General features: G+C 38.9%; 1 protein-coding gene across 1 annotated transcript; it reads left to right on the top strand.

Annotated features, from left to right (window-relative positions):
• Window positions 1-775: 775 nt before the first annotated feature.
• On the top strand, window positions 776-7,666 carry LOC146317638 (uncharacterized). Its single transcript, XM_084733015.1, has 5 exons — window positions 776-1,074; window positions 3,616-3,709; window positions 3,791-3,893; window positions 3,988-4,246; window positions 5,620-7,666. Exons 1-5 carry the CDS (start codon window positions 793-795, stop codon window positions 6,982-6,984), a joined length of 2,103 nt encoding a protein of 700 aa, XP_084589141.1. The 5' UTR covers window positions 776-792; the 3' UTR covers window positions 6,985-7,666.
• The last annotated feature ends 7,399 nt before the right edge of the window (window positions 7,667-15,065 follow it).

Below are 15,065 nucleotides of genomic sequence, written 5' to 3'. Positions count from 1 at the left end.
ATAGTACATATCTGCATCGCGCAAGCTTTTTAATTATTAAACCTTAGCAACACTACACTTTTTTTAAAGTTAATATTTCTCTTTTACATATGGGTTATTCTGCTGACGAAGTGATGGCCCTCCAGAGCCTTTAAAATCTTTTCACAGGTACTGAGTCAGGTATTATGTTACCTGATGAGTTTAGAGGACGTGTTTAGATTGGAACCCTAGATTTGCGAAACTCTCGCGAGATTTGTACGTGTTGTTTCTTAATAATGCACGCTGTACAAATTAGTTATGTTGTGTAACGTGACAATGCTATGCTTAAGATGTGCTCAAGGTCTGGGGTAAAAATACTTGTCTAAGGTTGGGGAAAGCTCATGGTTTGGATTAAAATGACCGCTCGCGAGATTTCCCACTGATCCAGGGTTTCCATCTAGACACGTTTTGAGGTTGTCTCAGTTTAAAGTACAGTACTTCAGCTTATAACGGCGTTATTGTTGAAAAATTACGTCTCTGGATCTCTGCAACCTTTGTATATATGGTGTAAGAAGTTATCTATGGAAGTAATGATCTCCAAAACTTGTAATTTCTTAATGAACCCAAAGCCGGGACACGCCTAATATCAAACCACGCGAACCCCGACCATAAAACCCCGCCCATTCCGTTACCATCACAGCTACTAGGAAAAACGGCTAGCTGTTAGCTTGCCACTGGTGTTGGTGTTTGAAATCGACCCAGAAGGTTTTCCAAACGTTAAACTGTAACGCTGCCCGGTCACTTTAAACCTGGAGAGACAAACTTCAGTCCAGGATGTGCTCGGTCGTCGGCTGTGATTCGTGGCGTCGCAGTGCGCAGCGGTACAAGTTACCGGAGGATCCAGAGAGGAGACTGGAGTGGGTTCAGTTCCTGTTCGAAGTCAATGGACAACGACTTAAAGAATCGTCCTGGACTGATATCACCATCTGTAGTGAACACTTCACTGAGGACTGTTTTTTAATCCTGACTGGCAAGGTCCAGCTAAAGTCTAGTGCTGTCCCATCAGTGTGTATCAAGTCAGAGCCAGACGAACATCTGGAGAGCCCACAACATGTGGTGAGTCTGCTGTGACAGATGTTACTATCCCCTTCCAGCCTCCTCAGCACATAATCCATCCTACATGTCAAACAAACCACAGCTGAATGGTTAGAGTTCATTATCCCCTGGACCCAAACAACACATTGTTTTTATTTATAAAAGTTGCTTTCAGTGGCTCTTTATCTTAGTAATTAAATACATAAATTAAGCTCAGTGATAAGCACAACAGGTCATTGCCTGAGCCCCATGTTTTCACTGATAATAGGCTTATCAAATTAAAGTGACACATCATCATAAAGTCAAAACTGCATTTTCCATCTGGCGTGTAGTGCCATTTATCCATCCAGATCAGGGGTTTAAAGTCTGGGACTGTTGGCTTCCCCTCAGACAAAGCTTCAGTTGACTTATTGGATGTCAATGGGATCATGATTATGTTATATAATCCCACAGACACTCAGAGTCAATGTAGCCTAATACTGTTGTGTGATAAAACCTCATACTAAGCATAGCACATAAAAATGTCTGTCCAAAGGCATTTATTAGTTTCTGACTCTGCAAGAAGCAAAAACAGTAAAATTTCCCCAAATTACTCTATCCCTGATTTATCTCTTTAACCAGATCACACATATTTAAAATATTCTGTGTGATATCCTTTTAATAACTAATATAATATTTTTTTTCACTTCCATTCACTGAGCCTCCCCTGTTTGGAGCCCCTCTTAGGGAGGGGGGCTTTGAAAACCTCTGATCTAGAGTGCTTTCATGTGAGTTGCCAAGTGGCCAAGCGATGTCTCGAATATAATTGAACTAGATGGCTTGTGGTGCTCAAAGCGCCAAGAAAAATTCAACAGCAGTGTCTCTTTCCAGAAATCATGACCTGGTTACTAAAGATAATCCACAGACTCTGTTATGAACAGTTTCATGTAGGGACTAGCCTATTTTCTTTCTACCGAACTACACTACGCCCACCAACCGTAATATTACTCATTTACTCATGGATGAGAGACTTGTGCTTGGGCATGAGATGTAAACATTAATGGCAACCTCTTCAGCTGAGCTGTAGCCTCTCGTCCACCCGTCGTCCCTACATGAAACTGCTCACAAAAAGGCCTGTGGATGATCTTAAGTAACTGGGTTGTGAATTAGGGAAAGAGACGTTGCTGCTGAGTTTTTCAGATGTATTTTGTTGGTAAGAGGAAAAATGTATATTTTGATTTCGGGGTGACCTGTTCCTTTAAAGAATGACACTCTAATAAAGCAGGATATTAGCAGGACGTCAGTTTAATCATGTGAGTTGCCACTTTTCAGTATAATAGCCATTCACCGGTTTGTAAAGGGTGTATGATATATGTAATTTCATTCTTCTTTATTTCATATTTAATATCTTAAGATGCACACATTTGAGAAACACGAACTATAGTAACTATTCATTCCCATAAACAATCAACCTGTCAACATACTGTATGAGCACAGCAATTACAATGAAATCTACAAATCAACACCCCTCATTTAATAGAGATTCACTGTCCACTTCATTTTACACAACATAGTCTATGTCAGAGGTGTCAAACTCATTTTAGTTCATGGGCCACATGCAGCCCAATTTGATCTCGAGTGGGCTGGACCAGTCGAACCATTGCATAATAACCTGTAAATAACAACACCTCCACATTTTCCCTTTTTTAGTGTAAAGAAGTACAAGTACATTTCACAATATATGTTTTATGTTGACAAGTAATGAACCATTCATTCACTAAATATATGATGAAGAAATAAGTGCAATGTCTACTGTTGCATTACTGCATATTTACAAATGCACACAACAGTTTGCCTATATATTTTGGAACTGAACAACAATATAGTATTTTATTTCTTTATGATTCAAACAACCTGTTAAGATCTAGAAATTCTGTTAATTTTCTGTACATTTTCACTCCTGTGCAGCAATGCTGGCGTCACCACACAACGGCAAGTAAAGGGGGAATTAATGAGGACGACGGTTGAGTTATCCCCTCCCTTATAAACCATGTACAAATCAAAAGTTTTGGCAGTGCCCAAGCAACAAGGGTTCCATGAATATTGTTTTAAGATGTGAGTCTGATGCACACATTTTTTACTGCAGTTGCTGGTTGACAATATTTTGCACAATGTTCAGTATCTTTACTGTGTAATGTAAGTTATCCAGTGTGATGGATTGGATCCCTTGACAGGCTGGTTCTGGCCCGCAGGCCGTACATTTGACACTCCAATCACGTCCACATTGATTAATATTCATAGATAAATGTACTAGTCCACTTTTTGTGTGTCCTTCCGCAGCCCAGTTGAAATGCTGCTTGCACTGACATGTGCTTAATAGCACAATACCTTATCCCCAAAGTGTTGTTGAGGTCATAAACAGTAGGAGGAGTGCTACATGCTAATGTCAGTGTACAGAGCTTTACTTTTGTTTTACATATGTATTTATTGTATTGTAGATGGACACATCAGCAAAAAGCAGTTTTAGTGAATTGTATGTAGTTTTTGTTAAACTTAAAGCTTTTAATTTTGTCATCTGTGCAGGAGGATGTAAAAACTACAAATTTTCAGTGTGATGAAATCAAAACGTGTGACAGTCCATCTTTCCATTCTGAAGAATCAGGAGTAACTTCAAGGGGTAAGAAACTTGACATACTCATGCAAATGTTTTTTGTTTGTTTTTTTTTCATGTGAAAAATAAATTAAATTTAATTTGCAGATGCTCCAGAAGTCCCAGTGCCAAGTGATACCTCAGATGCTTTCATGTCTGATTGCAGTCAGATGCTACAAAACCTTGTGAACATTGATATGATCAGGGAAAAGTAAGTTCATCTTTCTTAACAGTTCTTCTTTCATTACATCAGGCTAGCTTTTTAAACCCATGTCCCTCAATTCTCTGTTAAAATCTTTTTTTAGAGCTTTACTTCTTCAGAAGAAAGGGAAGTATGTTGTAAATGATAGCTGCCTCCTCCAGTTGTTCCGCCGCAAGTGCCCGTCATGTGGATCCAGACTTCTGATGGAGAAGGTCGCCTATGGGGTGCTCATCATCTTGAACCAACAATGCCTTAAGTGTGACTATAAACACCAGTGGAAAAGCCAAGTCAATGCCAGTCTCCCAGCAGCTGTAGAACGACACCTGGCAGGAGGCATTAATGTAACTGTAGACCTCCAACAGGTAGGGCTTTAATCATCAGACTTACTACAACATATCCTCACAAAGTTGTGACACTGTAACATGTAAATAAAAACAGAATGCAACGATTTGCAAATACGTTTTGAGTTGTATTCAGTTAAATACAGTTCAAAGACAAGATATTTAATGTTCAAACTGATGAACTTAATTGTTTTTTGTAAATATACACTATTTGATACCTGCAACAATAATGAATATATAATGATGAAAATAGTTGGGACAGGGGCAACAAAAGACTTAAGGCTTAGTCGCTCATAAATATGGTTGAGGTGAGATTCGCCACTTTGTGGAAAACTGCCTGGGCAAACCAAAACCTCTTTCACACATGCACTGCAACTCTGCAGTTATCTAGAAACCACCCAGAGGAGCTGTATGTGTGAACACAGATGTCAGGATTTTTTGGCCTGGAATTAACCCTGCCAGCTCCCCAGTCCCAAGTCCGGATGAGCTGCATGTGTGAATACAGTAGCTCACTGTCCAGAGCGAGTGAGTGGGCGTGTTGATGATGGTGCGTGGTGTGCAGCTACTGGCCTGTGAAGCCACTCAGTGTTCATACAGACTATCTTCTGATCAATATCGGCCCTCGCTAGTCTAATATTTTTGAACTCATGTTGTAATGCCTTTTATCATCATCTGTGATGTAAAAAACATCAGATCACAGTCAGTAAAGCAGTGCGCCACGAAGTCTCTTTCCTGTTGGGCAGCAGTTTGTTGGTTTTTTTCCCCAGGATGGCGAAAGCACGTCAGGAAAAAAATAATTGCTGCTGAGTCAGCAGGCTGCAGTCAGCTTATTTCCACATCTATCATCCTTCTTGTCCTTCCTATCTGCTTCCAACACAGTTTGTTAATTTCAAAACTGTATTGATATCCGTGCAGAAGCTCTCATCATTATGGAGAAGTCCTCCTCCTCCTCCTCCTCCTCCTCCTCCTCCTCGTTATTTTGAACAAAAGTTCTGGTAGTAGACTGGCCTTCCTGCAGTCCAGATCTGTGGCACATTAAATATCTGAATATAGGTTGAAAAGGATTTGCAAATCATTGCATTCTGTTTTATTTGCATACTACATCTCGTTGCTGCTTTTTGTGGAACTGGTTTGCGAAGGAATAAACAAAGTTGCTTTCCAAAGCTGTATAAGATAAATAAAGTAAAAATTAAAAAAAAAAAAAAGTAAATATTTGTGCTGAAATGCCTTCAGAAGGAGAAGCAGCAGCATAAGAGCCAAATTAGTAGTGCATTTTTTAATTAATTTATCGTATTGGCCAGGCTGATAATCAGTTGACCCTTATTTCTAATATTCTGTGCTGTATAGACTTTAAAGTTTTATTCATACAATGTTTTTATTTTCATTGTTCGCAGGAGGTACCGACAGATGACAACAGCAACAGAGTTGTGTCTGAGATTGTTACTTTTAGTGATGAAGAAAGTAACCCCTCAGATGACGGAGAGGAAGGTGATGACGGCGGGGTGAGTTCTGATGGGGAATGGAATCCAACAGAGGATTTTTTGCTAACTGATGAGCTAAAAAAGGATTCTGAAGAGGAAAGCGAAGATGAAAGTGAGGAGGACGAAGAGACCACGGATGGCGTCAAAATTGTTGAGCTCTGCACAGAGTGTGGACATTTTTTCAATATTCGGAAACCTCACACCTGTGAGCACAAAATTAAACCCTATTCCTGCAGCATCTGTGGCAAAAGATGTGTTACGGAGATATCTCTAAAAAACCACAGCAAAATCCACGACGAAACCTATGAACATCCTTGCAAATACTGCTACGTTACTTTCAAAACAAGAGTGGACAAACTAAAACACGAGCAGATTCATCAAGATAACAAAGACCCATATAAATGTCCCGACTGTCCACAGACATTTACCTCAAACAAGGCACGCAGACTCCACCTGGCAAAACACAGAGCCCCAAAGGAGTTCAAATGTGGAGTTTGTGGGATTGATTTTAAGGATGTGCATCATCTTCGGAGGCACTCTGTCGTGCACACAGGATTGAAGCCGTACAAGTGCACAGTGTGTCAGCGAGCCTTCAGCCAGGGGAGCCACCTGAAATCCCACATGCGCCTGCACACAGGAGAGAAGCCTTATAAGTGTCGGCATTGTGACAAATGCTTCAATCACAATGTGAGCTTGAAGAGCCATGTGCAGCGTTACCACTCATCGGGCTCTGGACAGGAACGGAAGAAAGGAAAGACAAAGGAAAGGGCAGCTGACCCTGGTGATGCTGAGGACAATGGCGATAAGAAAGGCACAGACTCAGAGTTTGATAATGCAGAAGAAGAACAAGATGCAGAAGAGGAGGTGCAGAAGGAGAAAACAGAAAAGCCAAAAGGTACAAGGAGGAGCACAGGTAGACCCAGAGGACGGCCGAAAAGAGATGCAGCAGGCAACTTGATTCCACCAGGGGAAAACAAAGGCCGGCAGCCCAAGAGGAAGAAGAAGTTAAAGAAAACAAGTTCCAGCGATGAGGAAAGTGAGGATGAGCAACCAGACAGCGACGTGTCCTTTGAATCAGCAGAATGGGAGGAAGAAGAGGAAGAGGAGGAGAAGACAGTGAGGAAGAGTACAGGGAGATCGAGAGGAAGACCAAAAAATGACAGTGACAGTGATTTTGACCCTGAAGAACAAACAAAGAAAAAAAAGTACAGCAGCCAGAGCAGCGGTAAGAGCTCAGGGAAACCCAGGGGCAGACCAAAGAAGAATCTAGAGGTCTGAAAACTTCTTAAAGCACAGAGCTGAAGAATTAATTTGGTGTGAACGATTGTAAAAAAAAAATAAAATAAAATAGGCCATTAAGATTGGAGTGCTTTAGAGAATTTACTGATATTTCTTGAGTTAGTTGTGATCGGTAGTCTGTGAGATCTCCGATTGTCTGGGGATTTCTAAATCCTCCTTGCTGATACTGATTCCAGTACCTTACTTAAAAAAAATCTCAGAGTTCACTCCACTTTATAAAGAGTTTTTTTTTTGTCTTCCCACAACCCCAAAACATTCAGTCCAACCCGGTTCACAATCACAAAAGAAAGACAACTGAAAAAGTCTGCTCCTGGTCAGTAACTTCATCAGGTTTGCCTCAGCTCCACTAAAACAACAACAACTCCTGGACAAATGACACAGACTCGCATACTGTACATGGTATTGGATCAGTGCGAAGACTCGCCAATACCCAATGCTGCATTTGAGGCACTTATCAGAGGCATTTTCTGATACTGATATCGATATTGGAATAGCCCTAGTGGAGAGTACAATTGCTAACAAACCTACGCCCCTCACAGCTACGTTTTTTTCAAGGAAACACCTGACGGGAAACAATGCTGTCCCCTCATTCTTCTCACATGTAAGCACACAACTTCTTCACACCACCGCCCCTATATGAAGGGCCGCCCTAAAGACTTTTAGGTTTTAAAACCACCCAGTTTTAAATATTTGGAATATAAGAAACAACCCATCCACACAGGCCATCGTCTTTCTGAATTTTATATTTTTTACTATTAAGATGTCATGTTTGTTTTCATTTTAAAATAGTTTTAAACCTGTTAACTGATGTGTACACCATTTCATTTTTTGGAAATTTGGAAAAGAGGATTAAGCAGGGCTAATGTTAATGTCTAAGTTCATTTGGAAGAAAAACAAGTGTTCAGAAACAACAAGAAGCTAATGTAAGGAGCTCTTTAGCAAGAGGTGCTGGAAGATGCATCACAATTCTCTCTTGAAAGGTTATGAATTGATACATAACATTATGATCACCTCTAACAATTTAGGAATACAGTGCGTTCCTTAATTGCTGAACCAGTTGGATGGTGTAACACAACGTATGTAAACATGTGGATCATGTTTAGATTTTAAGCGAGACTGAGTCTTGAGTTTTGGTGAGGATTGCCAAGCGCGTGCAACTGCATATGGATACAATCCAACTGGCACCCCGTGGCTTAAAAGCTTAAAATTTGATGCATCGACGATCATTTTATAATTGCATTGTAGCCTTCTGGATCGAATTGATTCGTGAGGTGCCAAGATGTTCCCACCCGTATATTTATCTGATAAATCGACTATCTTTCAGCAGTAAAACAAACCCTCTCCAATGTTATGTATCACTAATAATGGATGGACGTGCAGGACGTTGTGCAATGCAGGATCAGTCAGTAAATCATAAGCTTGGGAAATGTGTACTTTTTGTATTAATGTCAGTTTCAAGCTAAAAATACTTTTACACTTTTAAATTAAGTCACTGTGGTACAGTCAGTTTTTTAAAGTTTTTTTATGCACTATAAGGTTCATAATTATGTAATTTAGTGATTTATCAGTCTGTAAGGAAACATAGGAAATCTTCAGATAGCAATTCATTGTTACATGTTTTGCTTTGTTACACAGTTTTACTTGTTGGTTAATAAATCCAGCTCAAGCAGTGATAATGTCTTTTATACAATGCCTTCAAAACTATAGGAACATACTGTATAGTAGTTTGGGATTTTCACTTACATGTAAGTTTTGGCCTGTTAATAAAATATGTCGGTGCTCCTCTAAATCCTGAGCTTCAGTGATAATCAGTGTGGCCTCAAATTATTGTTAAAGAATGTCTTTTAAGACCCACAATGGTTTTGTATTGTTCAGTCCATTAGCTACACAGTGATATAGTTTATATTGTTGTTGATCATTTTAGTTTGATTTATGACTTTTCAGGTACAAATGTTGCATATTATGCCTTTAACTATAATATTTTTGCACACCTAGTTTTAGGTTTTAGTTTAGTTTTAGTAAACTATAATGACCTTGGTTGGATCACAGTTTGTCATCTGGATTTCACTTCTCTGACAATGGCGTTAATCAGTGCAGTGCTTCTGTGACAGATGACCATCAGTTCTCAGACCTCGGAGCTTCCCTGAATGCACCACTGAGGAAGGTTTTTGCAAATAGTCCCTGTTTGCAACTGTATTAGAACACAAGTACACAAGAAAGTAAACTACAAGTTAATAAAGAATTTAATTTCTACAAAAGCTGACGTTCTCAACTGTTTTGAATTATCCCAAGTTTGTCTCAAGACTCTGCAGATCTGTTGCCATATGCAGAAACTTAAGGCAAAATAGTTTCAAGTAATGTTAAAATTATGCAATTTGTAGAAAACGTGCAAAATATCCAGTGTGGACGTACAAGGGATTGCATATTTTTACATAAAAATGTAAAAATAAATGTGTCCAACTGCCATTTTTGAGAGTCTGTTGTACATTAGCTGTGTGTGTGTTAAACAAAGATGAGGTTATCACATTTCTACTTAAAAAAACACTAAACCAAACAAAACTGGTCCCTGGCCAACTCCAACAGAGCTGCTGTGGGTTTTTTTTATCTTGCCAAAGGAGTTGACTTTTTCTCCTACCTTGCAACTCTTGAATTTAAATGTACGGGTGTATCTGTGTTCAGAGTTCCCACTTTGATCAAAAACCATGTTTATCCTCTTCCTCTTTGTGTGCGAGCCAGAGCTTAAGCTCGCTTCGAGGCCCACCTTTTTTTTTTTTTTTGAGTGTTGGAAACTTCTTCATCTTTGCTCTCTGGGAAAGAGTCTGCCTGTTGCTGAGTGAACCCGAGGCTGCATCGAGTATTAGACATGCAGACGGTTTGCAGATTTAAACGTGGACTAATGTTTGGAGAACTAAAATGGATAAAAGGGAATTTCTTTTGATTTTTAAAGACCTAATAACCTTGGGTTTTGTTGGTACATTTCAAAGAGGTAAATGAGGAGAACTCTTCTAACAGCCTGTTACTTAACTAGTTGTGTAAATCAGTGGCTTGATGGAGTATCAATCAATTTAAAGCTGAGTGTGAAAGTACTACAAGCCCTCAGTGGTACATCTGGCAAAACATTCACTTGCAATTTTGATAAAGGTCACATTAACAAGACAAAATTCAATATGAGCCTCCTGTTCTTTCTTAATAATTTTGTCATGCATTGGGAAATTTGAAAATCAGTCAGGGATAATTAATTTGAGACTTTAATTAAATCTCGTAGAATATTTTTTTTTCAAACTGCACTTTGCCCCTTTTCCTCACTGAGTTTTGACCAAGGACAGAGCCATCTTGAAACTGGTAACACGGTAATTGGTTCAGTGTGCACAATAAATTTATTCAGCAAATTGTATTTTTCATTTCGCTTCACTCTAGCGACCTGTTTAGGATGATTCGCATCATGTCTAAATTCACTAACAAGACACAGTACAGATTAATAAGAGCGAAGCACAATCTGGCCTCTGAAATCATCACATCCAGCTACAAACTTTGGCTCATCTAAGCAGGTGGTTGTTCGCTTTTTTAATTACTAGGTGGAATTAATAGGAATTACCGAGCGCTGGCACAGTAATGGCACAACATTAAAAACCATTATATTATTATTATTATATTATTAACAGCAGTTTGTATCACAACACATGTAAGTGACAGTGTAAAATGAGATTTGATTGTTGGAGATTAATTGATTCACCATTATGGTTAAAACAGTACGAGATTTTCATGGTATGATAAATGTCTCAGAAAAAAAATCACAGTGTGGTATTACACAGTTATTACTACTATCAGTTACAAAGTTCTTTTTTCATTGAGCAAACATGTTTATTTTTTTTTAATAACACTGACACAATAGAATTTGATACTGTAGATAAGAAAAGAAAATGTACATGATATGACAACCATCCATTTTCATACTATAGTGCTGTCATTCCCAAAGACTCACTGGTGGGTCACAGGAGATTTTATTTGGGGTCCCCAAATAAAAAAGACTGGACAAAATTCTGCGCATTTAGGATTTATATCTGCAGGAAACCTTTTATAAATCATTTAAAATGCCATATTGTTTTACTGATGAGAGGAAAAAAAATGAGAGCCTGTTAATTCTGCGTAATGCACATATTTTTTCTCATTTATGAAGTAGCCGAAAATGTATATTGTTTTCCTGATCAGAGGATATAAAAACAATGAGATGGTCTGTTAACTTAGCCTATATGTAATTTCTAAAGTTTTAACGTGTATATGTTTTCAGCGACATGTCAAAATAACACAAGGTGATCCAGAAATGGCAGTTAAATTATCAGGAACATTCATTTGTGAATTAAGGAACTCTTCCTAGAAAAAGAGTGTCCCCAGAAAAAAAAGTTTGGGAAACACTGTTAAATGGTATATTACTATAACCAAAGCAATAATATATAGTAATAACACAGAAGGCAGCAACTTCATAACAAGCAGATCATATAATCAATTTCCAAGCAAATAAACATAATCCAAGCAAATGAAACAGATAAAACTAGCAAAAAAGGATTGTCAGTAAAAGTCAAAGCAATTACAACAAATAAAACCAAAAGCAGTAATAAAAGGCAGTTAATGAAAATGTAGTAAAATCAGGAAAGGCTAATCTAATAAAATATATTTTAAGAAGAGGTTTAAAAGAAGTCACTGATTCTGCTGACCTGATTTCCTCAGGCAGGGGTCTGATTGTGAACTCTTTCTAGTTTTCTGTCTGGACCTGGGGAACAGATAAAAGACGTCGGCCTGAGGATCTCAGGCTGTGTACGGGCTCGCGTGCAACTAAGAGGTCAGATATATAACATGGAGAGAGGCCACAAAGAGCTTTTAAAAGCAAGAGCAAGACCTTAAAACACCCTGAGAGCTGGTGCACACAGGCTAAAACAGGTGTAATGGGGTCACTTTTCTTACATCTAGTAGAAAGTAGCATGAAAAGAAAACACTCAAGCAAAGTACAAGTACCTCAAATTTGTACTTGAGTAAATGCACCTTCCATCACTCCTCCCCTTTTGGCAAGAAGGACAGCTGAAACACGGGACACTGAGAAGCTATATTACTTTTCTATATGACTTTATCATAGTTTACTTGTTTTACTAAATTTATCTTACTTTTATTGTTACACTAGACACAGAATTTTCCATATACTCCTTATGCACCTTATCCCTCTACTGTTTTTGTTGTTATATTACTGTAATTTCTGAGCAGTCTCTGGCTCAATAATTGCCTTCTAGGACTAATAAAGTCATATCATTTCACAGGCTGTCATCATCAAGGTGATAATAGCATCCTGCTAGACACAGGACTACCACTAGATGTCCTCCTTGTGCCACAAATACTGACTCATTTTCCAAAACACCATTAAAGTGGGACCACAGCCATCACCAAAACATAATTACTATGGTAACTGTTACTTCTGCTGCAGTACCTGAGCCAGACTGTTGAACGAGTTGATTGCTTTCTCATTTCTCCTTTTCCCCCCCGTTCTTTTCTCTCACTGTCTTCTGCCTCTGGAAGAGGAGTGCAGAAAGCAGGTTGTTAGTGCAGTATCTCTCCCACTCCGCTCATATAGGCTCTATAGGTGACCTCCTGCTCTCGCAGATATCTTAAAGCCACCCCTCAGAGAGTATGTGAGTATTAAATAAGAGCTAAGACACCCCTGACAGAGCCAGCTGCTGAGCCTTGCAAAACTGATGTCATTTATAATGTCACAAGGACATGATTTTACAGCGTTTTTTTTATTAGGTCATGGCTGTATACATATTATTTTTCCTCCCTTGTTTTCTCTGTTTTCATCCTGAGGCTCTCTTTCTGCTGAAATAACTCTGCCTCTCCTGGGCCTGGTGATTTGAAGCTGGTCCTTTTAAGATGTCAGTTAAATAATCTGAGCTGCTCTCTGTTGACAGAAGACTAGATTGATGCTTTGAGGCTTGAGATGAAGAATGCATTATGGAGATAATAACTGCTTTGGCATGAGCCCGCACCATCAGTGTGAGGATAATATTTATTTGGCACCATAAATCCACTCAGTTAGATACGGTGTAGATCACTGTTATTTCTGTTCATTTGTTCCACGATGCGCGGCGGAGAGGCAGGAACTGTGAGTTGGAATGACATGAGCTGAGAGTAGAAAATAAGTAGTATATCCATACACAGCTTGAGCCATGACGAAGCTATTTTGCTTTTATAGTTTCTGTATTTGCCGAAGAAATCAGATTTGAAAATGGGTTTCCCACACGGGACATCAAACTGCCTACCAAATGTCATAACCCAAACAGATAGGAATCCACCTGGGCCAAATGACATTTCTCTCTTACCATTTCCCCGGCAACATTACTGTTTATTGAAATGCACTTGGCCTTTGGACTGTCTCCCTTTTCTGTCTCTGCCCTCCGAGTTTTAATATCCACAATTTGTTTTCAGGAGTCTCTAACTAAAACAATCCTATTTAAATGTACATACAGGCTTTTTAGAGGGATTGTAATGGCATTTGATTACACTTAATGCTACCCTCTAATGGAATAGTTCAACATTGTGGGAAATATGATTATATACTTTCTTGCAAAGAGTTCGATCTAAGAGTCACACTGCTCTCATGTACGGTAAATGTGAAGCTGAAGCCAGCAGCTGGTTAGTTAAGACTGAAGAGGCAGCTGGCCTGGCTCCGTCCAAAGGTAACAAAATTCACTTACGAGTATCTCTAATCCTCACTAATGCTTTAAAGTTATATGTTATCTATTTAATTTGCAGGAAAAGGATATAACAATGTCATTTTATAGGTGTGCAACTGGTACTGGTAGGTGGATTTTATTTCCTTTGGACAGAGCTAAACTAGCTAGGAATATCTTTGCAAAAACAGTACAGATAGACAGTGTAACATGAGATTATGTGGACAAACTCCCAATTTCCACTCCTGTAAACTAAACTCCTAAAACACTTACCAAAGTAAATTGAGAGCTGTTCTTGGACCATATGGAGAACATGCATTTTTTTCAACCTCTTATAAAACAAAAGTAAGACTGAGAAGATTTTTCCACAATATTCAGAATAAGTGTAAGTGCCACTTGCATTGAGCAATACAAGTCAGATACATAGTCAGAGTGACTGAAGCATGGATACATTATAGTGCCTTTTCCTTTTTGGAAAGGATACTCTCAAATCACAATAAGTGCTGTGGTGGTTCATATAAAAAAACACAGCATAATTTCACTGTTCTAGCTTCCTATTAATTTTAAAAACTGCATGTAGTCATTTCTAGGATTCCATTGGCTAATTGAAGCACCAGTCTGGTCCAATTGGCTCTGTCTTTACACAGAGGAAGAGAGGCAGGCTCCTCCCTTCAGCTCGGACTGTCATAGGCTATTATTGGCTGTGGACAGGACATGGAAGCTCCTATTGGCTCAATTGTGGTGTCAATCAAAAGGCCAGATTGCAGCAGCCATTTTGGGAGTAAGATGTCACTTGGTGATATCTGCATGCAAACTCCAGGCACAGGTGGATGTAAGTGGAGCATATCTGCTGCTTATTTGTGCAGTTTGTGAGTATCACTGGGAGTTTTCAGTGGTGAGTTGCCTCAGTTTTGTAATTGTTTGCTTGTGGAGCTAATCGTGCCTGCTGTTGTGATTGTATTAGGAAATGGTTGGCATCACTTGAAATAGGGCTGCACAATTAATCACTACATTATCATAATTGCAATATGGCCAAATGTAATATCTAAATCACAGAACCAGAAATGAATCAGACATTAAAGGAAAAGGAAAAATGTGTGAGAAAACAGCATTTTAATGAAGCACTGTAGTGCCCTGGCCTATAAATCTTGCTCTCCAGATGAAAGAAAAAGGTTTTTTATTCAGTCTAAATGAAAATTGTCATACAAAAATGATCATTCCCACTAATTGCTATGCCTATCTCAATCACAATTTCAGTCAAAAACGTGACTTTTCTATTTTACCATATCGTGCAGCTCAAATCAAAACGCAAGAATCTCAGCTTGTTTCAGCGGTATGCACCCAATT

This window comes from Lutjanus erythropterus, chromosome 12, assembly GCF_056507025.1.
Source record: "Lutjanus erythropterus isolate fLutEry1 chromosome 12, fLutEry1.hap2, whole genome shotgun sequence".
In the NCBI taxonomy this organism is placed as follows: domain Eukaryota; kingdom Metazoa; phylum Chordata; class Actinopteri; order Lutjaniformes; family Lutjanidae; genus Lutjanus; species Lutjanus erythropterus.
This window is presented reverse-complemented; position numbering and strand designations above follow the sequence as displayed.

Excerpts from the sequence above, each read along its gene's own strand:
- LOC146317638 (XM_084733015.1), top strand. The coding sequence starts at position 793 with ATGTGCTCGGTCGTCGGCTGTGATTCGTGGCGTCGCAGTGCGCAGCGG. Across the intron at positions 1,075-3,615 it reads TGGAGAGCCCACAACATGTG|GAGGATGTAAAAACTACAAA; the intron begins GTGAGTCTGCTG and ends TCATCTGTGCAG. Across the intron at positions 3,710-3,790 it reads ATCAGGAGTAACTTCAAGGG|ATGCTCCAGAAGTCCCAGTG; the intron begins GTAAGAAACTTG and ends TTTAATTTGCAG.